The sequence below is a fragment of the Sander vitreus genome, chromosome 20 (genome assembly GCF_031162955.1).
Source record: "Sander vitreus isolate 19-12246 chromosome 20, sanVit1, whole genome shotgun sequence".
In the NCBI taxonomy this organism is placed as follows: domain Eukaryota; kingdom Metazoa; phylum Chordata; class Actinopteri; order Perciformes; family Percidae; genus Sander; species Sander vitreus.
Window position 1 is genome coordinate 15346701 of NC_135874.1, and position 21917 is coordinate 15368617.

A 21917-nucleotide genomic window follows, 5' to 3' on the forward strand; every position below is an offset into this window, starting at 1 on the left:
GTAAAGCAGTAATCCCAACCAGGGGCCCACCCCAGGCCTACTTATGCATCCCAGGGGGTACATGGAAAGATTGTAAAGTAGCTCAACTAATTTGAAAATTTTGAAATTATATATCCACATACACATTAAGTCAACTGTAACACTTGAACACGTGTTGCAGGTATGTAAGAGAAAATAGGCTAGTTAGCAAGCACAGAGGTTTAAACAGCTAGCTAAAAGTAGGCTAATGGATGGTAGAAATAAATAGCTAAAAGTAAATGCTAAACACTTCAAAAAGAAACGTTAATGGACAAATGGTCAAATATTCAGCTTCACTTCAAGTAGCATGTAGCCTAGGCTAAAAGTATTGCTTACCAAATCAACCTTCTATTGACAGACAGTTCAATTGTATGAAAAATGTAACAATATCCATTTTTATATGATTAGTGTTAAACATTTGGAACATACATTGGGAATCGATGCCTGCTACCCCAGACCGACTGCAGTAGGCTAAAACTATAGACTGTATAAAACAAACAGCTAAAAAACAGAACACACACAGTACACAGAGCGGTAAGGACCACGTGCGCCACAGACAATGCGCGCTACGGTGCACAAAATTGCCACCCGCGAGCGTGTGAGCGTTTTGACCTATTTTGACCAACAACACAATCGTAACCCGGTCAGTTCACCGCGACACAGTTAGCCTAAGTGATATATCAATGCGCACACAGTTTTCAAAAGGCAATTGATTGAAACTCAGATCAGATCATCAGTCAGGTGTGTTCAACAGCAGCAGTAACACATGGTTTATAACGTGCAGATGCGATAACGAACTGTGTTTACCTTGTAGACCTGTGAGTGGTTACAAAATATGGTGGGGGGTATTCATCGCATCGCTTAAAATATGAGGTTTGTAACCATAAAACACATTCAAAAGCTTAAGGATTTATTTTTCATCAGGTCAAAGATTAATTTAAATGGGAATAACTTTGAGCAAAGTGTAATGACTGTACAAATGTCAATACTATATATATAGGTATAATATAAAGCAGTGCTGTCAGTCAGGCCCATATAAATCAGGACACATTAGATTACTGATTGTCAATTTTTGAGTGAGTAGGAATCACATTTAACTGTACTTCCAGCTTTATTAGAAACTGTATTGTATGAAAAGTTGACAAAACTACATGAATACATTCAAAATGAAAAATGCAGATATCCCTCCTCAATAAATAAAGGATCTTACCACAACTCGCTTTCTGCTGAACAATGAAAAGACCATCCCTCTTTGCAATTATAATTACATCAAATGACACATCCCAAGGGCTTTTTTATCCACCTCTACTATATAATTATTTGACCTCTCATTTGCCAGTATCTTTAAATCCTGAATCTAATGCGCTTAGTCGACCCCAAAACTGACATAGGATTAGAAATATTACATTCATATTACATTCTAAATCCGTGTTTTTTATGTTCTTATTACAAAAAGAGCAAATCCTACAAGTATTTTATTATTTCAATATAATGAAAGTGATTGTGGTCAAGTGTATGCCTCTCCAAAATGTTGATTTACTTAGAGAGGAGGGCAAAAAGGAGGATAATAAAGTGATCAACTAAAAAGGCCACAATATCAACACAAAGAAAGATAATAATCTGGTGCCAAGGAGATTAAATTGTTGTTGTTATTCTTCACTGAGGCTGAGGGGATAAGGGTGAGCAGGAGGTTGTTTCCTTGTCATCTTGAAAAAGCAATTTCTGCTCAGTGTAGGACACAATAAAATATGACAGAAAAGCCTGTCAGTCACAACATGTATTGCACCCTATAATCCTCCCATAGCACCCTTTATTTAAAATATTGCTCCATTTTGTTATGATGAAGAATATCAACTTGAATAAAGACTTAAGAGCCATCAAAGGAGAAACACAAATGCAAATATAATGAAATAAAAAAGGCTGATACCAAAGTGCCTACACTCTACAAAAAGCAGATCATCTGATGGTGCTCTGAAAATTGATTCCAGTTAAATTGACAAGAAAATTGGGTATTTATCTGTTGTTTGGTTCCGTACCTTGTTTTCATCATTTTAACCAAGCGACGCACTCTGTGTGATTGAAATAATGTGATAAATCACACGCAAGTCCAGAAATGAAAAGCAGTTAAGATTTAATGCTTATGTGAAGCGGGCTTTCACGCAAAATATCTACACAAAATGAAAGCATTTTTCCTTTTCATTCTAATTGTCATTCTCACCACATTCTTTTATCTGTATTTCCTCTCTCTCCATTCATTCTTTAATCTAGGGAGCCTCACAGGAAACAAATTACAGGAAAATGACAAATGACAACAATAACTTAATGACAGCAATATAGCAAGATTGTTTTTGAATAGAGGATGTATTTGTCGGGATGAAAAATTAACTCTGGGACATAATATGCACCTTTTGAGAACAAAATAATTTATATTTTCATTATCTGAATTTGTTCGCCATCAGCAGCCAAATGTGGGGAAAAAAAATGGTTTTGTTCAACAGCAATTCCAAGTCAAGTGGCGATGTTGGTGTAATTGTAACCTTCACCAAAGCACATCTTAAGTTAATACAAGCTGGTAAATAAGTAATGCACGTGGAGTTTAATGTTTATCCATTACACATTCGGCGCATAATACTTCAATGAGCATTGCACAAGATGCGGCATTATTTTCAGCATCAAACATCAATAAATGTCCTCATCCCTCTCACTTCACTCACAACATCAACCAACACTGGAACCTGATAGCAGTGAAAACATGGTCCATTCAGCAATTATTCACAGAGTCTTGGACTAATGGTGCTCTGAATGCACAGACACAGCAAATGTAGAGAGTCAGTGGACCAAAAGTAATGGCCCCATACAGAGCATGTGTTTTTCCGTGTGTGTGTGTGTGTGTGTGTGTGTGTGTGTGTGTGTGTGTGTGTGTGTGTGTGTGTGTGTGTTAGTGGGGATGGGAGAAAGAGCATCATCTATAACTGATTCACGACAAGCACAAACATGTCTAATTATGAATCCAGACTACAACTGTAGAGACCAACTCACTTTCCCCTCTCCACCCTCTCTCTGTCTCTCTCTCTCTTTCTCCCCCTCGCCCCCCCCTCCCTCCCCGCCTGAGCCAGGCTCCATATCAGGCAGATGAAAACATAACCTGTCACATTCCATCCCATTAAACCAGCTACGAACCATGTGGTCTACTCACATGGAGGAGCGAAGAGGGAGAGAGATAGACAGAGAGAACAGTGCATCTGGGTTCACTCAGGACTGATGAATTATTCACAATCTTTATGCTAATGTCATTTTAATGTTAAAAATACTGACAGATATGCAAACTTCAACATACTGTATGAAGTGTTATGCTCACTATAAACAGACATACAATTGCATTAAAACAGTTATATTTCTAACATATCCATATTACACATACTGTACACAAATATAAAATGTGTAATTATCCTTTGCAATACCATATGCATTAGTGAGCTCTGACTGAGACCCCAAATCTGTGCATTAGAGGTTTTTTTCTTTTTTATTGTGAGTCCATCAGCTGCCATTTAATGTCAGACAGAGCAAGGTAAGACAGTGCACTCACTTGCACTTGCTGTCATTAGCCCCGCTTAATGCTGGGAATTAACTTAAATTAAGTGAAGTTAAGTACATGCATTAGAGGAGCTTGTTTGGGGAGAGCTTTTAAGTACATGCATTAGAGGAGCTTGTTTGGGGAGAGCTTTTCACTTTTGCTGCCTAGGGCTGGCTGTTGCCTCACATGTTCAGCAAAGGCCACACAGGCAAGGAACACAAAACTAAAGCAACCACACACGTATGGTATCCACCTTTGACTGATAAACTACTCCTTATAGGGCAAGTGGTAAATTCATTGAGGACTGATTAGCGGTGTCGTACAGGGGGAGCTAATGGAGCTCTAAGGACACCTAGTGGTGACATTACCGCCACTGATCCATAAAGCCCAGAGTTCAGGTTGGTGGAAGAAACATGACAGAAAATGTTGCTGCTTCTGGCGTCAATGGTTTTAAAGTAATGTCCTTTGAGAAGAGTGATCTTGGTAAAAATTAACTCTTTGCTTTTCTTTACAATTTAGGCATATATTTCCCAAACCTGGGTCCCAACTTAATTATGCTTGTTGTGTTTTTTAAGGGGTATGTATTATGAAAACGTACAGGTCTCAAGTTCAATAAAAAAATAATTTAACTTTACAAGAAGATGTTGAGAAAGATAACAAAAGGTCTGCACAATGACAGTGAGCATGGTGTTCTTTCTCTGCTATAACATTTATGCCGAGGTTGTTTGATGGAAACATATGCCCTATCTAAATATTTTCACACAGAGGTTTTTATCATACAATTATTAGTTTGCCTTGTCTTTAGAGTTCCCAGAATGAAAAGGTTTTAGATCACATAATATAGGCTGTATCCTCCTCATTTAAGGCTCAGACTGGTGTTTTTGTTAACTACAGGACTACTAGACTAAACTGACAGGAAGACAGGAAGGATTATAATCACATGTTCAGCAGAACTGACATCATAAATATCAAGTAGAGCAGATTCATTTCCAGTTACACATGAGATTTGCCTATTAGTCAAAACTGTGGTGGGCTTTTCGAAAAGAGGCTAACATGATGAAACTGACAATCTCTGAAATCCATTTTGGACCTTATTCAAGATTACATTTTTATCTGAGTGACTACAGATTATTGTCCACAGAGAGGTGTGCTAAAGATGGATTATCCACTTGTTGGGGATGCATTTGACCCCATGAAGCAGCATGCCAGTCACACACGCTCTTACATCTGTGGATGTTTTTTTCACTTGTTTGGGGCCAAGGATGGGATAGCAGCAGAAATGACACCAAAACCTCTCATCCTCAGATTACAATGGTTAGTGATCCACATATGTGGATAAAAAATAAGGTCACAGTCATTATAAATGCATTTGAAAGGGATGCACTTCACGCAACCTTCAATTAGCCTAAAAACTATAATTCAAAGAGTGGCAAAGGTGATTTATTGATATGTAAACAGCAAAATAAATTTAAAAAAATGTTTACAGAAAGTTATTTATCGCCATGTCAAAAAACCAAAGGCACTTGAATTGCCCTATGTTCTGACTTTTTCCTCATTAAATATGCAAGTGTATGCAGATGCTCATATACATTAAGGCACAAAAACACCACCTTTAAGATATGCTGCCCTAAAATACCCTAAAATATGATATATGACCACAACACAGTCATGGCTGTTGCATCTGTTCACCTTTCACCAGTGTATGCTCCATCTCTTCTGGCTGCTACATGGGTGGAGGTTTGCCACCATTTGGAAATCTGGAAAATAACAAGCGCAAGGAAAAAGTCAAAGAGTATTCTATTATCTTTTAAACAGATCTCTCACATTTTAAAGAAACATAATCATATTTCTTGAATTTTGGATTTACTAACCTGCTGTCTTGCTCCTGGCTGGGATAAGTGATGATGACTCTGTTCCCATCATGAAGGAAACCTGTGGTTGGCAGGTTGCTTCCTGTTCTTCGAATGTGTCTAAAGGGAATGTCAGCTTGGCTGCTACGAACAGCATTACCAGGCTTGTGCTTCTTGTCTGAATTGGGAATTTATAGAGAGCCAGAATAAGGAGTGTCAAACCAGTGGTCAACTTAATACACAGTGCAGTTTTCTGGCATATCGTTATACTAGAAAATACATCATTATTACTATTTAGAACTTAAACAACAGACTGTTTGTGTTGATCTAAAGCTTGTTGTTATGCACATGCATATTCATCAAGAAACTAATGATCTTCAAGAGGACAAATGTCATACGCTTGTAAGTGTAATGAGATTGGGCCTCGTCACTTGGCAGGATGTCATGCCCATGCAAAAAGTTCTGTAGTCCTCCACTCATAGTCATTCCTCTTAGTGGGGTGTTTCGAGGCATGAGGGGTAGCAGTCCCGGTAGGTTTATTTCAGTGGTAGGAAGAGAAGATCCAGGGCATTGGGAGCATGGCTATAAGAGAAATATTAAATAGGGAGCATTAGAAAGACAGCAGTAACACTCCAGGACAGGATTACGTTAAAAAACACAGCAGATGTTCAGATAATGTGTGATCCTAGGGCCAACTCGTCTTTGACCTACTGACATTGGCATCCAAACCCTGTAACAGTTTCTCTTTTCTCTACCTTCCTATAACCACTACTGTCACTGCAGTGTGTCCACACCATGGTGATTAGATTGCTTAATGTTCCACATATATAAGCATCTTATAGGGGAATAGTAATTACTACTCATCAATAACAATGTTCAAATTCAAACAAAAGCAGAGGTACATGCATAAATTGACAGTGACAACCCGAGATGGCAGTTCGGAGAGTCAATAGGGGGAGGTTTGAGTTTGTGTTTTTAATGAGAAAACCCAGGATTTCTGCTCTGCCATTTCCAAAACTATGATTAACAAGCAGAGGGGGTCGTGTTGACCTGGCTAATAGGGGGTAAATCCACTGGTGCATTATCGGCCAGGCACATTTCATCTAATCAGCAGGATGATGCCAGCAGGCTTAGGCTACATTTAATTCAGAGCTGCAGGAGAATTACTGCCTTGGTCTCTCATCACATGAACATTAAATCAGTCAGACTGAAAGAGTTTGATCCAGGCTTTCTTTTCTTTTTTGCTGGCTGCAATTTGGATGTTGACATGTAGATTTTTCAGTTGGACTGCATTTTACCTGACAAGGCCGATTATAAGCTTTTTACACAGACAAGGTTTTAGTTCATACAGAGAGTGAAGTAGAGTGAGAGAGTGTTGGAATGAAAGATTCCTTTCCTGTAAACTAACCTTATTCCTAATCCTACAAACATGTCATAAACAGAGGTCACATGTCCCTCCAACTCTCTCCTCAGCACAAATGTCCCAACCTAAAGGTATAAAGTGTGTTTCAAAGCCTTCTCCACATTACCAGGACTATAAGGTATGGGGGATAAATGCTGAAGCCTTAGTTTAATTATTTTGTTGTCCTTAAATTAGTCAAATTTAAACAAAAAAATGCAATACTACAAATACTTTGGGTCCTCAATGGTAGCTACGACCCTGTATGTGTGTGAGTGTTTCCATATGAGTATGCATATTGTGTGCAGCTCTCACTGATGGATCAGCAGTGAGGAGTTCAGCCCTGGTCCTCTCCTCCAGGGTGACCATCACTCCGTCCAGGACCTGCAACTGGGATAGACGGAGCACTACTGCTTGCCTGTGGAGAGAATTTTTGGCCACCTGGAAGAAAGAAAAGCACCTGTTTGATAAAACAATGCAATAATAAATTATATTGAGTCCAGCAATTTTAACTGTGATGCAACAGTGAAGCCTGCCCTGAGACATCTGGGATAAATATGATGCTATGCGGGTCCCATAGTTATCATGTTCCCAACAGCTATTCCAGTGACCCAGCTGACAGCAGCAGATAGCTTCCAGCTGAGGGCAGCCTCACAAACTCAGCCTGTCCAGTCACAGAACTTAATGTTCCTATAGGACCCTGCTGCTGTGATTAAGTTGTGAGTGTGTGCCAATGGATGTCCAGTGGCAAGGAGGAGACAGACGTTGGCTCAGGGACATGGGTGAGGTAGCAATCTCATGCTGTCAACAACAGGAGGTATTGTCTCCAGGGTGGCTGTTGGCCTCTACCCCCTGGCAGGATTAACCCCCCCTATGGGAAGAGAAGGGGGATGGGGTCCAATAGTATAGAGGCTACTACAGCTGAGCATTGCCCCATGGACGAAAGGGAGGCCCTGGGCTGCAGGCTCTGCTCAGGCCTGATCCATGAGCTCCAGATGGGTGATGTAACCGGGCCAATAGCGCCCTGCCATTTGTACAACGGATTTGTCTCTGATGCCAGTCAGTTTGAGGCACAGCAGATGGCCCATCATGTAATCGCTTAATTTGGAACCATAGAGTTACACTGCGATAGTGTTGTGGATTGTGCAAGTGAGAAATTGAGCCTGTGAGCGTGCTTTTGATAATTTGTTTGCGAGTGAAAGAGTTCAAAGTCGCCTGTGACTGGCAGCTAGTGGATTCACATCACTGGGCAAAGCTTATAATAGGAAAACAAACTTGGATAATATTTTTTCACATCACCTTGATCACCTTGTGTTTAATGCACAAACACTTGTAACACTTACAGGATTGCCAACTACAGAGAGCTCTGTCAGCGAAGGAAGAACTTCTAGTTTGTCAAGCTCTGTGATGTCCTAGAAAAAATAAAGAAACAAAGGATTATATTCAATTATTTTTCATTCACATCCCCCTCATGCCACTCTTCTTTCCCACTGGTTGTAGCCTACTGTGTGTTGATAATGGAGAGACAGTGTGTTGATAATGGAGAGATATGCATCAGAGCTGAACCCTCCATAATTTTGGTATAGAAAGGATAGAAGCAGCTGATGGGAGAGATTACATGTGTGAGCTCTCATTAATCTCATGAGAGTTTGGGCACGCAACAGGGTATGGGGTGTTTTCTCTCATTCCCAGGTTTACGGTTGCACTTGGACGTGATTCAAAGATGCCCCCACTGTGAGAACTGTTGTACTGGGAGGATTGCTGTATTTTATGTCTTAATTGAATGCATGGAAACATTAAGGATGTGAAGGAACTGTGCATCAACACATACACAGCAAATCACTCGCCCCGGGTGAGAAGCAGATGAAGACTGAGTAGCTGATTACACGTTGTCCTGATTGTTCCCCTCTATCTTCATACACACGGCCCTGACCTTCAATCAATCTTGATTCCCCTTAATACTACCCCTCGCATGCCACAGTGGGGTGGTAATGACTCATGATTACTATATTTCATGTCTAGCTTTGCAAATGCAGGGAAAAGAAATACAGCTGCACGTAGAATAAAATACATTCTTAAACATCTGACACATTTTTTATATGAACCAATCAGTAAAATGTGGTGGTAAATCAAAACGTTCACAGAAGCTTACTGTGACCTTGGTGGTCACCTCAGGAAATCACTGTTTGGCAGTTTTAATGAAAATCTGAATATGCAGTTTTATTAAAAATCTGAATATAAACATTAAAATATCCAGCATGTGAGGAGACTACTGCTGCTGTAGGAAAATACCTGCAGCTTGTTCATGCCAAGAAACAGCTTGCGGAGCTCAGTCAAAGGTTCTAGATGGTTGAGCTCCCGGATCCGGTTTTCTGCTAGGTGCAGTTCTAGCAGGACATTCTGGGCTATGAAAGAGTTATCGGCCAGAGTTTTGATCCGGTTCCTGTCTAACACAAGCTCTCTGAGCTGGTGAAGCCCCTCCAATCCTTCCACCTGGCTGATCTCATTACCTAGGGAGAGAGAAAGCCTCATCAAAACAATAGAAATATATCTCAAACAATAGTCTACTATGTCTATAGACACAATAAGAGAGTATATTGAACACCCTAAACAATATAAAAGGCAGTATTTAAAGGCAACATAAAGATTTGTTGGGTATTTGCTGGGTGCCCCTAGTGTAAAAGGCATAGCTTCAAAAGGTTTCTAAGCAAAAAAAGGAAGAATGGACAAGTAAGGTTGGCTTTGTTGGACAAATCACCCTTAACAAAGCAAAACTCAATCAAAAGCCAACAAAAGCGGTTGAAAAGAAAGTCAGTCGTTCTTTTCTTCAGGTCTCATCTCCCACCTGGCCTATGGTCTATGGGAGACTTTGCTCTCAGTGCTTGCCTTTTCACAGGCTCTATACACTGCACTTTTATCAGGCTTTGTGAGTTAGGGGTGGCACATCAACTATACATACCTTGAAGGAAGAGTGCTTTAAGATTGGTGAGCCTGCTGAGCTGCAGATTGGTCATATTGGAGATGCCATTGTGACTCAAATGCAGCACCTCCAGGCTGCCCATCAGTGGCTCCAGACTGCCAGTGGGCCCAGTTTCCCTTAAACAAAGTCACAGAAAGAACCTCTGCGGTTAAATGAACATCTCTTTCTCCCTCCCGTTGCTTCATTTGACTGGTCAGACCTCACAGGGGCAGACCACCTTAAGGCAATCACAGGGCAAACAAAACCATGTGTGGTCACAGCACTGGTTATGTACCGAGTTCTATGAACGGAAAATGTGATTGGAAGATCATATCATTATTCCCACAATATACTGACACTTAAAATATATAAACCAATGTTTAAATATTTAGTTTATTTTAGGGATACTGTCTTTAGAGAGAATAAATATTAACTTATTTTGAATTAAATTACAACATCTTAAAAATGTGTTTATAACTAGATTTTTATTAAGGTTTACGCAACAACTGTGACAAAATCTGATACAACTGTCAAGACACAGTTCATACATTGGATGGTCAGTGCTGCCCCCTAATGGTTACTGTCTACACATTCAGTTGAAGTTCATACTTCACACCTGGAAACTCTAACAATATAAAATGTAAAAAAAATACATGAATTACTGCAATAACAATTGTGTTACCCTTTGCCTTTGGACGGGCTCTGTTGGCCATAACCACTGGAGTGAACCTTGCTGTACAGTATCTGTCTGTTTGTCAGAGGTGCCTGTGTCTTCTGTCTGGGTAGGATGGACTCAATGTGGTTGTAGTTCAGACACAGAGCCTGTAAAGAGGACACTGGAAATAATGTATTTGTCCACGGCTCAGGTGCATTTCAAGCCACCCTGTCGTTTTTTGATATTCAGTGTAATTTGTACTTTGATGTTGGGCAGATAAATGAGGCCTGAGAAAGAGGTGAGGTTGTTGTGGTCTAAGTTGACACTGCACAGGCTACAGAACAGGTTTGCTGGAGACAGGTCAACCATCCTGTGGGGGGACACATTTAATTAGCCCTTTCAAAGTAAGTAAGTCACTATAGTCATGCTATTTTTTGGACGTGTGTTGTGGTTAACTGTCTTTATAGCTAGTTTATTACCTAATGGAGCAGGACTGCAGAGTGAGGTAGGTGACGTCTGTGTAGTTTGAGTGGCCGAGCTTCTCTGCTACCATGTCAGGTGTTAGTCTTCCTCCAAACATATCCTTTGCACTTTCACATTCAGTTACCTCCTAGAGAGAACAACAGTAAATCCAAAACACTGGATATAATTATGTCATCATCGCTACAATATCTGGAAGGTTTGACTGGTTGCCGTTGTAGGTACATACCACTGCAATTCCATCCACAGCTTTTAGGGAGGGTAGGTGGAACACCACATAAATCCGATAGTTTTCCAGTTTCTCCACTAAAGGATTCCCATAAAGATCCAGAATAATGAGGTTTGTCAATCCCTGTAAAGAAAGAGGAACAAATGAGCTCCGACAACACGCATGGAAAATGGTGGGGAAATCTGAAACCTACGGTCCTTATTTCTCTCCTGCTTGCCTTCAGATAGTAGATGTCTCGTGAGGTAGAAATTTGGTTGCTGCCGATGTAGAGCTCAAGAAGGGAGCGAACTCTTTGGATGCCATGCAGGGAACTGATACAGTTGTTCTCCATAGACAGAAAGGTCAGGTTGGGCAGCTGATCTAGGACTGAGGCATCCAGACTAGACAACTGATTCCAATTTACACTCAGTTTATTTAGGCAATGCAGTTTTGATAGGCCTGAAGAAACAGATAGCAAAGACAGAAACATAAATAAGGATGGCTACTGTGCTATGGGTCGGAGTATACAGTAAGACTTGAATAAGAAGCAACCTATTTTTTTAGGAATATCTTAATGCTGTATTTCCAATTTCATTGTCAAGTTGAATGTGTGACTAACCATTGAGTGTGCTTATGCTGTTGTTATTGAGGGAAAGCTCCTCCAGCTGCAAGCAGCTGTCAAGACCCTCCACTTTAGAAATGTCATTATCATTAAAGGAAGCCCAGCGAAGGTTGACCAGCTTATTCAGATTGATCAGTTTGGAAATCCTCTGGCTGTCAAGGTTTAGGGTAGTGATCTGGGAAATATTTAGGGCCACAAACATATAACAAATGTTTAAATTATTACAGTTCTTAAACATGTATTACAATTTAAATTTACAATTGCCACAGTATCAACATCTTGCAGCCTGGTCACTCCCTAAAGGAAGCATTTTCTTAAAAAATTCACAAATGCACTTTTAGAAATCACACCTTTGGGGAGAAATCTGCATGCCTGTAGCTCACCTTTGCAGTCCAGTCTAGCTCCAGCTCTCGGTAGAGGCCCCAGGGTGCAGGGCTGAGAAGACATAGGAGCTGGGCTGTTGACAGCAGGCTGAGACTGCGGGGTCGCTCACTCTCGGTACGCGAGCAAGCCTGAAGAGATGCCTGCAAGCAGTGTGTCTGATTGAATTACAGTACATCCTGAAATGCACATACTCACTGCATCTTTCCTTCTTCTATTTTTTACTTAATAAATCAACATTGACAAAAAACAGCAACCAATGATATCTGTAAGATCTCAACCTGGTTAATTTTAGATCCAGTAGCCATCTGAATAGCATAAGCAGCCTCCTCCTCTGCTACCATTACATCGTCCAGGTGTGTGAGGGTAGTTAGACGGCCCAGTATGGTCATTCTGACTGCTTTGGACTGAAAAAAAAGGCAACAGCTTCACTGCATACCCCCCTCATTGTTCCATGTACAGCATATTTTATTAGATTTTATTTGATAGTAGCACGCACCCTGTTCCAGGGATTGTACCGGGTGTCAAGCTTCAGCAGAGCAGGTGTGTGTTTTCTCAGCACAGCCGTATCCTCTCTGGCATTGGTTAACTTGTTCCAGCGCAGGTCGAGCTGTTTGAGCTGTCCCAACCTCCTCAGCCCCTCTAGGGTCACTAGGTGATTATAGCTAGCGTCCAAAAACTCAAGGTTTGGCTGTTATTTAGGTAACAGAGACAATAGATGTTACAGGTCTCCACTCTATGCTGTGGTCCACTACACAGTCTCTCTGTATTATGTGCCACCCCACTACCCAATTTCATTCAATATTAGAGGCAAGTTACTATGAAAATGCTGCTTTCAAATATTTGGAGGAACCCCTTATGCCAAAGGAGCTTACCAACTCAATTGCAGCAATGCAAAGTGGCAAGGCCCTCGGACCAGACGGCTACCCCATTGAATTTTACAAAACATTTTCTTCCAAGCTAGCTCCTCTTCTCCTTGAAATGTTTGAACATTCTCTGGATCAGGGGGCCTTGCCGCAAAAACTCACAGAGGCTACTATTACGGTTTTATTGAAGCCTGGTAAAGATGCAACAGCGTGTAGCTCCCATCGGCCGATATGAATGCCGATGTAAAAATATTGGCCAAACTTCTCACCACTAGATTAGACATTGTTATGACAGACATAATTTCTATGGATCAAACTGGCTTCATCAAATGTCGTCATTCTTTTACCAATATACGCAAGCTCCTTGGCGTCATTCACTCCTCGGCATCCTCTGAGACTCCAGAGGTGGTGATTTCCTTGGATGCGGAGAAGGCGTTTGACCGAGTTGAGTGGCCATATTTGTTTTTGGTATTGAAAAAATTTGGATTTGGACCAACATTTGTATCATGGATTCGCTTGTTATAAGCCTCACCTAAAACATCGGTAATGACTAATAAACTATGTTCCAAGCCCTTCCCTCTGTCAAGGGTTACGCGGCAGGGTTGTCCTCTTAGCCCACTGCTTTTCGCTGTGGCTATTGAACCACTCTCTATCATGTTGAAAACCTCACAAAACTTTTATGGAATCTACAGAGGAAATATGGAACATAGTGTGTCCTTGTACGCGGACAACTTATTGCTCTACATTTCGGACCCTGTGCCATGCGCCTCTGACATTGTGAAAATGCTGGATCGATTTGGTAGTTTTTCAGATTATAAATTAAACTTTTCAAAAAGCGAATGTTTTCTGGTCAATAATCCATCCCTTATAATTGCAGACTCAGCCTTGCCCTTCCCTCTTTCAAGGTCAGGATTTAAATATTTGGGAATCAATGTTACCCGTAATCTATCTGGTCTTTATGACAAAAATGTTATACCCTTGATGAACAATCTTAAAACTGACCTCCAGAAGTGGAGTCTATTAAATCTGTCTCTGGCACGTACTGCCAAATTTTTATATCTGTTTCAGAGCATCCCCGTCTTCGTCTTGAAATCTTTTTTCAGATCTGACAGTCTGAGATCCTCATTTTTATGGGGCAACGAGTATCCCAGGGTTTGTAAGGTGCTCCTTCAAAGGCATAGGGCGAAGGGGGGACTGGCCCTGCCTAACCTCATGTATTATTACTGGGCGGCAAACCTACAAAAAATTGTTTATTGGATACAGGTCCCAAATGCTGACTGGTGCCAATCGGAAGCAGACACCTGTACATCATCATCACTAGTTGCTGACAAGCTTCCACTGTCTCCTAAAAAATACTCCTCGTGCCCTTTTGTAACTTCCACTCTTAGGATCTGGTCTCAGTTTAGACAAACTTTCAATTTGAGAGATTTCTCTATTTATGGTCCCATATGTAATAATCACGTCTTTCTCCCAGCCAAATTAGATCCTGTCTTTACAGATTGGCAAAAAACACGCCTCTATAAATTCAGTAACCTTTACATAGACGTCACTTTCACTGATTTTAATGCCCTTTCCGCCAAATTTAAGTTACAGCACTCCAGCCTTTTCCGTTATTTCCAGGTTCGTCACTTTATGCGATCCCATCCTTTCCCAGTCTACCGCCAAGAACGGGACTGGATATCATTTTGCAAATTCCTGTGCTCGTTAAGGGTCTTACCTCACGGCTATATAACACTATCATGTCTCTTAGTGATTTATCACTTAATAAGATCGGAGCAGACTGGGTTGAAGAGCTTGGAATAGTTATATCTGATGAAATATGGAATAATACCTTGGGTAGGGTAAATGGGTCAACATAATGTGCTCGCCTTGGTTTAATTCAATTTAAGGTTCTTCATCGTGCACATTATTCTAAGGCGAGTCTGTCCATGGGATGCTTTTGTGTTTTATTTTTGAAAGGCTCAAGACTCTTCCCGAAAATTAAGTAGGAACTGCATCCTCCATAACTAACCCTGCGCCATTGTTTGAGCTCTCAGCATACTGGAGTATAATGATAAGAGCTGATGGCAAATTAGCCTATATACTTGTGCATCCACAGACATTCTTTATTCATACCTCTAAATATGTATTTTTATTTGTTTATATATATATATATATTTTTTATATTATTACTTTATTTTAATATATATTTTTATTTTATGTGTTTTTATTTACTTTATCGCCTACTTGGTACAATACCCTGCATATATATGTTGGAAATAAGTACTTTTACTTTGCTTTTTTTTTCCTGTATAACTATTATTTGCATAGGCAGTATATGGGGGGTGGGGGGAGCAAAAAAACAAAATGTTTGTTGCCAAATGTCTGTAAGCAATTGCTGTTCTTTTTTGCAAATAAAAAGATTTTTTTTTAAAAAGAGAAAAAAAAGAAAAGAAAATTCTTTCTAATGACTTCAGACAGGCTGATTAGTTTAACCTTAATAATAGTATAATATTTTCTATTGTCACTTTTACCATGTGAGAAATGTCATCCAGGTGTGTGAACTCATTGAAGCTGATGGTAAGATGCCGCAGACCTGTGAGGCGGGAAACCTCCTTTATTTTACTCAGACTGTTGCCATGAAGGTTCAGCACCTAGAGATTCAATACATTGATAATTATTGTGAGTGTATGAAATGGCTTCAAAACTCAAGTTGCCATTTGAATACTTACAGTGATTTGACTGAGGACATTGGCTCTGGCCACATTAAGCAGAATTTTGTCATCCAAGCTCAACAACTTGGGCTGTGGTTTCAGCACAGGTTCCATGTTGAGGACTTCCCTGTCTAGGATGATATCGTTGGACGGAGTACCATCTCTGCCTGTGCGTGGTTGCTCTTCATCCTAGAAACAGCATGAAAATCCAGAAAAGAAGATTTATCTTTAAAATACAATATCATATGTATAACAGTAAGACAAGATTCCCTTTGAACTGAAAAAAAACTGAAAAGCATTTCGAGGTAGAACAGAACTGGTCCAAGAATTACTAATGACTCTTGTAGCATGTCATATGTTATCAAACAATACCAAAATCAATGAATTACTTACCCTTGTGATGTATTCAAAATAAATGATGTACTCAGGCAGGACAAGCTCATGGTCAAACACAAACCACTGTCTTCGTCTGGGAGTGCACTCAGGACCAGTGTGTGTTTTTTTGGAGTGGGGTCTCTCTGAATAAAAACACACACAGACATGCAATGCAATTTTACAAATTCTGACTGAAAAATTGTTGTTTTATTTGATATAGCGCGTACCTTCACTTATTGCAGTTCTATGCTTAGTGTCCACATTGCGATATACAGAGTAGGCTCTGGGATATCTGCTTCTGTCCAACGGGTCTCCCTCTCGGATGGGAGTGCTGTGTCCCACAAACACTTTGGAAACAATAATCTGACCTACAGGCAAAAAACAATAGCATTTTAGAAGAAAAAAACGGGAATATAATGCTATTAACAAAACTAACTTACCATGCCTGAAAGGGATTGTGTCCATACTGTGCATGGAATCACCTTGGCCGACCTGGCACAGTGTGTGTTCAATTCTGGGCTGTTCAGTCACACTCAGGCTATTGGATAAAGGTATCGCACACTCTCTTTCCGAGGCCTAGCTCAAAGTTAACATAGTAAAAGTCAGCATGATTTGGAGTTAATGTGAAAACAACATAAGCAATTACAGATCCTGTTCTGTTGTATAGCACTCATGTCTAGTTCTTTATTTTCATAAAAGGGGGACCATTCCCAGCTAGGTTACAATTTCACACTTCACTTTTCCCTCCTTCTATTATTCATTGCATTCTGCTTAATAAACAAACATCTTTTATAGAAATTCATTTTTGCAAATGATGTTCATTGTTATGTACACAAAGTAGTGAAGGGACTAATCCATGATTTACCATCTTACATTTTTCTCTCAATGCTCAGCGGAATCAACTCTGGGTGACTGTTTTGGGGATGTGGACAGAAGCACACACACCTTAAACTGTTCAGCTGTTTTGAAGCCTTCCTCTAGAATGCACAAAATATCCTCCTCCCTATTTTTTTCAGGGTCAGCTATGTAGAACAAGTGCTCCAGCCGACGTCTGTAATTCCTGCTTGAAAAGTTTAAATTAGATACAAATTCTTATAGTGGATGGTCCTGTTTCTGTTACAATGAGGACAATAGTAAGGTTGAAATGTCTGTAAGTAATTGGTAAAAACTCAATTATGATCACATTTCACTACAGTATGGTATGACTTACTGTGAAGACATAGCAGACTCTTCGCTGGTTTGAAGGGTGTGAAGTTTGTCCTCAAAGCGAAGCCTCAAAGCACTGTTGTGGATGTGGACAACTCTGTTGACCTTAATGTCAGCGATGCTGTAAACCTTAAAGTCTGATTGCGAGAAGCGGGAATGCAGGAGGTTGCAACAGGAAGTAAACCTGTTGGGTACATAATATAAAAAACTATGAGTTGAGAGATGTCCTCTGTAACTGTAAACTTCATGATGGTTGTAATTGTATTTAATAATACCAAGTACTTACCAAGGGTTTGTGGAGCAGCCTTCTTCCAAACGAATATTTCCAACACTTTCTAGCTCCATCAACAGAAACTTGACAGTATATTCTATTGTGTTCGTGGCTTGCGTCAAATCCTGCACATACCAAGCTTCAATCCTGAATACAGTAAAAGGAACATTATTTTTTGACATTAGGACGGTTTCTTAATCAGACACTTGAATGTAGAAATTGAAGAGTGTGCTATACAGTATGAAACTGAATTCTATAAGCACTGTAACATTTTCTTTGTATTTTATTTAAATATACAGACTCATTCAGCCTCCTTGTCCATTGCACCAGTCTCTCCCTCAGTGCTTCAATCTTGCTGAGTATTTTGTGCTCCATGGCGGGATCGCGACTGATGTCAGTGGTCGGGTCACTTCTGTCGACTGAACCTTCAACCAGGTGGGTCGATTCGTCCTCCAACGTGCAGGCAGACTTCTTACAACTAGCCCGCACCTTGGAGAGCTCACGTTCAAGCTAGGTATACATGCAAATGAAAACAGTTCTCTTAACTGTGTATAATAACAACAACCTGAAGCTGGAGATTACAGCTAAATAAATGTTCTTGTTACAGCTGCTAAAATAATTTAAAATAATGTTTCAAGGATTGTACATACACTCTTGAGGGCATGATTGAGTGTTTTGATGCATTCTTCAGGCAACTGTAACATAGTTTTCTTCCTCTCTATCAGACTGAGCCGGATCTCTGCCAGGTTCCTCTGAGCAGTGTGTACACGCATGTTGTAGTACATCATTTTCTTCATTACTGTGGACTTCAAGGGGCAAAAAGGCAAACAAAACGCATAGATGCAACAAAAGTATTACATACTTTTTTATATAGACAGCTATTGTTACAATCTACAAAACCTCATTTTATGTTATTCAATATTTCAATAAGGTTTCCAAGCACATTTAATTTATGTCAAGCTATATTACAGGGCAATGTGCATATGTGATGCATGAGACATCTTGAATTTTGAATTTAAGAAATGCATTAAGAAATTATGTCTTGAATTTAAATATTTGACTCGTTGTAACTCCACTGAAGAACAACCAAATACAGAAAAAAATATGTGTGATGTAATTCTTTATATATATATATATATATATATATAATATATATATATATATATATATATATATATAAATAAGCTAGCTAAGGATTTTTTAAAGGAACTTAAAGCAAATCATTAGCATTCCACATAAATCAAACAGAGACTCTGGTGAGCACAACTGGTGTAACTCAGGGGTCCTGCTGGTCTTCTCAATACCTCAGCTGCTTCCTTGACTTGCTGGCTCGAGACGTCATAGGTGTCAAGTCGCTGGAGGCCTGGCATGTGGTAAAGAACGTGTGTGGCATAGTTACACAGCAGACACACTGGGTTTGGGGTTGAGGTGGGGTCCTTCAGTGCCAGTTCTCTCAGATGGGGTAAGCGGGCGAGCAGAGTCAGCTCCTGTTACACCACCAACAACAGAACACACAGGCAAGTTCATCAATAGGGTTTATCTTTATTCTATGACTCAAGGTTGTGCCCTAAAAACACTACTGTTTTTACTGTACACAAAAGTCTTTCCATATACAAATCAGATGTATTATGGCAACTTCTACCTAGTTATAAAAATAAATATTAAATGTGTGCATAGTGCTAAATGAACTGTCTGCAGCCCCAGTCTTGTTGGAAGTTGGAAGATAAAGGAGCAAAGACTTTTTCTTTGATTCCGCAGTAGTTGCAATATACTGGGAAATCTGTGCAGTGAATGACAGAAATTGCATTCCTTAGAGCCAAGCTGGGTTGGGACAAAAGGTGGATTGCAGGAATATGATCGAGGTGTTAATCATCCCATCAAAACTAGACTTGTCAGAATGACCTTGAACAACTCAGTATATATGTCTTAAGTGTACTACTCACTAACACAAACCCACACCAACATACTCTTTTAAGATTTATTTTTAATAGATGCAGTCATGAATGTATATCATTGAATCCTGAATGATGCTGCCCAATACTTCATTGAAGGTCTTATGCAGCCAGCCCATTGTAGAATTGATTGAAAATCTGAACTGACGACAACATTTCATAAGAATTTGGAATAGCCCTTTACAGACCAAGGATTTTACAAATAAGTAGGAAAACTTTTTACAAAAGAAATTTCAAAAGCATATTCTGTTTTTAATCTTACCTTAAAGGAGTTGATCTTGTTACCGGACAGATTAAGATTCTGAAGGCTGACATTAGGATCAAGGCTATACCCTGAAAAGAAGTTAAAAAAATGATTTGATTATCTTTTTCGAACAGCTCACGGAATCTAAATCAAACTTGGCAAAGAAAATACAGAGGAATCTAAAAAAACCTACCAATCTTTTCAATATTGTTGTCAGCAAGGTTGAGTTCTTTGAGATTTTGAAGGGTGTTCAAGCCCTGTAGGAAAAAAAGCACATAACAGACAACTGATCAATAATGGGAGCATGCTACTTTGACATAACATGTACAGTCATGATTACTGATATGCTAAATTGTGTAAAAATGCCACATTTGTGAGACAAATCAATAGATATTCAAAAATACAGTACACAGGTTAACACATATTGTAGAATGTTGTATGATAAACATGCATCAGATAGATAGATAGATAGATAGATAGATAGATAGATAGATAGATAGATAGATAGATAGATAGATTCATAATTTGCAGTTCAAACCTGTATCTGAGTTATGCAGTTGTTGTTGAGCCACAAGACTTCTAGGTCGATCAGCAATTCTAAATTCTTTATTTCACAGATCTGATTATCATAAAGGTAAAGTTTCTCTAGCTGTGAACAATTCTGTAGTCCTGATATTCTCTGCAAAATAAGATGTGATACATTATTGTTTAACATATATGGCATATATGTTGTACAATTCATTTATACAGTATACTGTTTTGCTTAAACTATGAGTAAATAAATGGTGGTCCATGCATGCAAGATTTGTTGTCATTAGATGCCAGAGGGGAGAACATGTAAACAGTGTGTAAGGTTTAAGAACCTCTGCAATAAAACAATAAATTGCAATCACTTTCAATAAAAAACATAGTGGTCTGTAATGATTCAAGGCCTTGCATACTGTATTGTTGTTTTCAGCAGTGCCAGCATTGATTAATAGAAATCTTACCAGCATAACAAACTTACTGTCAGATGGCACTGGACTACCCAGAGCTCCCGAAGCAGAGGACAGCACTCAAGTCCTTCAATGTGTTTTATATTCTGTCCCACTATGGTAAGCTGGCAGAGCCCTGGGAAGAAGGAAAGCCCAACCATGCGGGGAAAACCAGAGAAGAAGATCTCCAGGGAGCTGACATTGCTTCCTTCTTGTGCAATTTTTTCATAGGACACTCCATTGGCCATGCACTGTTGAGAAAAAAATTCATGTGAATCATAATTTGGAAAGAAAAATGAAAAGGCAGTGAAAATAATAAATATATATAGGCTATATAGAGTTGCATTGCAACATTTGATGAATTAGGTGTTGGAAGCTGTTACAAGTATTAAAACTGGACATAAACCTAGATACCATTGATCATTTTGAGCCAAATTAATATGAATTTCATACTCACCAGTTCTTTGACCACCTCCTCATCACCTCGGTGTTTTTGTTTCTCACTCTGCATCATAACTTTTCTGCCTTGAAATGTATTGCAGCTAAGAAAACGCTAAGCAAAGTATTTAATGTGTCTGTAATGAATATATGCTGCTTTATTCTAAGCTGCCAGATATGGTAAGTATGGTAACAGCTAGCTGAGGTTAGTCCGGTAACACACACACTGAATGTCGCCACACATTCATGCTAATTTACCAGCTAGCTAACGATAGGTGCAGATGTTGGAACTGTTCGCTCACGTCAGTTAGCTAAGTGCCATGAATGGCAGTAATAAGATACATTAATATTTCTAATTAACCCTTGCATGGCAGACAAAATTAACACAATTTTCAACGGCGAATTACATAATACCAGCGGACTTCTGCTCAAACACAAACTATGTGGCCCATCTGAGTTCAGTAATGTTTGGCATCAGTCTGTGTCCAGGCAGGAGCGTCTGGTTGCTAAGGAGCCATGTTGAAACTTTTGCGGTCCTGATCATATTTCGAGCTAGCTACCACACGAGGGCACCACACTGCAAGATACATTTTCACAAAACCATATAAAACACACAATTGTTTTTGCTTTATTTTTAGGCGCACTTTTATAAAACGTTACAGTTAAAATTCTCGCTATTTTTTTTTTTTTTAAACATCTTCAGTATTATTAATTAAGAAATTCCGCTAACTGGGCCATGCGTCCAATTTCAC

General features: G+C 39.6%; 1 protein-coding gene across 1 annotated transcript; it reads right to left on the reverse strand.

The window, feature by feature from the left end:
* Nucleotides 1-3133: 3133 nt before the first annotated feature.
* lrrc9 (leucine rich repeat containing 9) lies at nucleotides 3134-21793 on the reverse strand. Its single transcript, XM_078276846.1, has 32 exons — nucleotides 21185-21793; nucleotides 20760-20978; nucleotides 20292-20432; nucleotides 19947-20010; nucleotides 19772-19842; nucleotides 18862-19044; nucleotides 18208-18363; nucleotides 17859-18067; nucleotides 17573-17704; nucleotides 17291-17470; nucleotides 17026-17140; nucleotides 16521-16656; nucleotides 16308-16448; nucleotides 16099-16223; nucleotides 15724-15894; nucleotides 15526-15645; nucleotides 12646-12837; nucleotides 12428-12553; nucleotides 12149-12289; nucleotides 11763-11940; nucleotides 11382-11602; nucleotides 11165-11287; nucleotides 10935-11065; nucleotides 10717-10825; nucleotides 10483-10622; nucleotides 9801-9937; nucleotides 9134-9351; nucleotides 8185-8253; nucleotides 7157-7282; nucleotides 5841-6024; nucleotides 5464-5620; nucleotides 3134-5349 (listed from the first exon to the last, which is right to left on the reverse strand). Exons 1-32 carry the CDS (start codon nucleotides 21239-21241, stop codon nucleotides 5316-5318), a joined length of 4506 nt encoding a protein of 1501 aa, XP_078132972.1. The 5' UTR covers nucleotides 21242-21793; the 3' UTR covers nucleotides 3134-5315.
* Nucleotides 21794-21917: the final 124 nt, after the last annotated feature.

Coding starts and splice junctions, on each gene's coding strand:
- lrrc9 (XM_078276846.1), bottom strand. CDS start 21,241: ATGATGCAGAGTGAGAAACAAAAACACCGAGGTGATGAGGAGGTGGTC. Junction 20,433..20,759: donor TAGTCCAGTGCCATCTGACA/GTAAGTTTGTTA, acceptor CTTATTTTGCAG/AGAATATCAGGACTACAGAA. Junction 16,224..16,307: donor TAGAACTGCAATAAGTGAAG/GTACGCGCTATA, acceptor GTTTTTATTCAG/AGAGACCCCACTCCAAAAAA.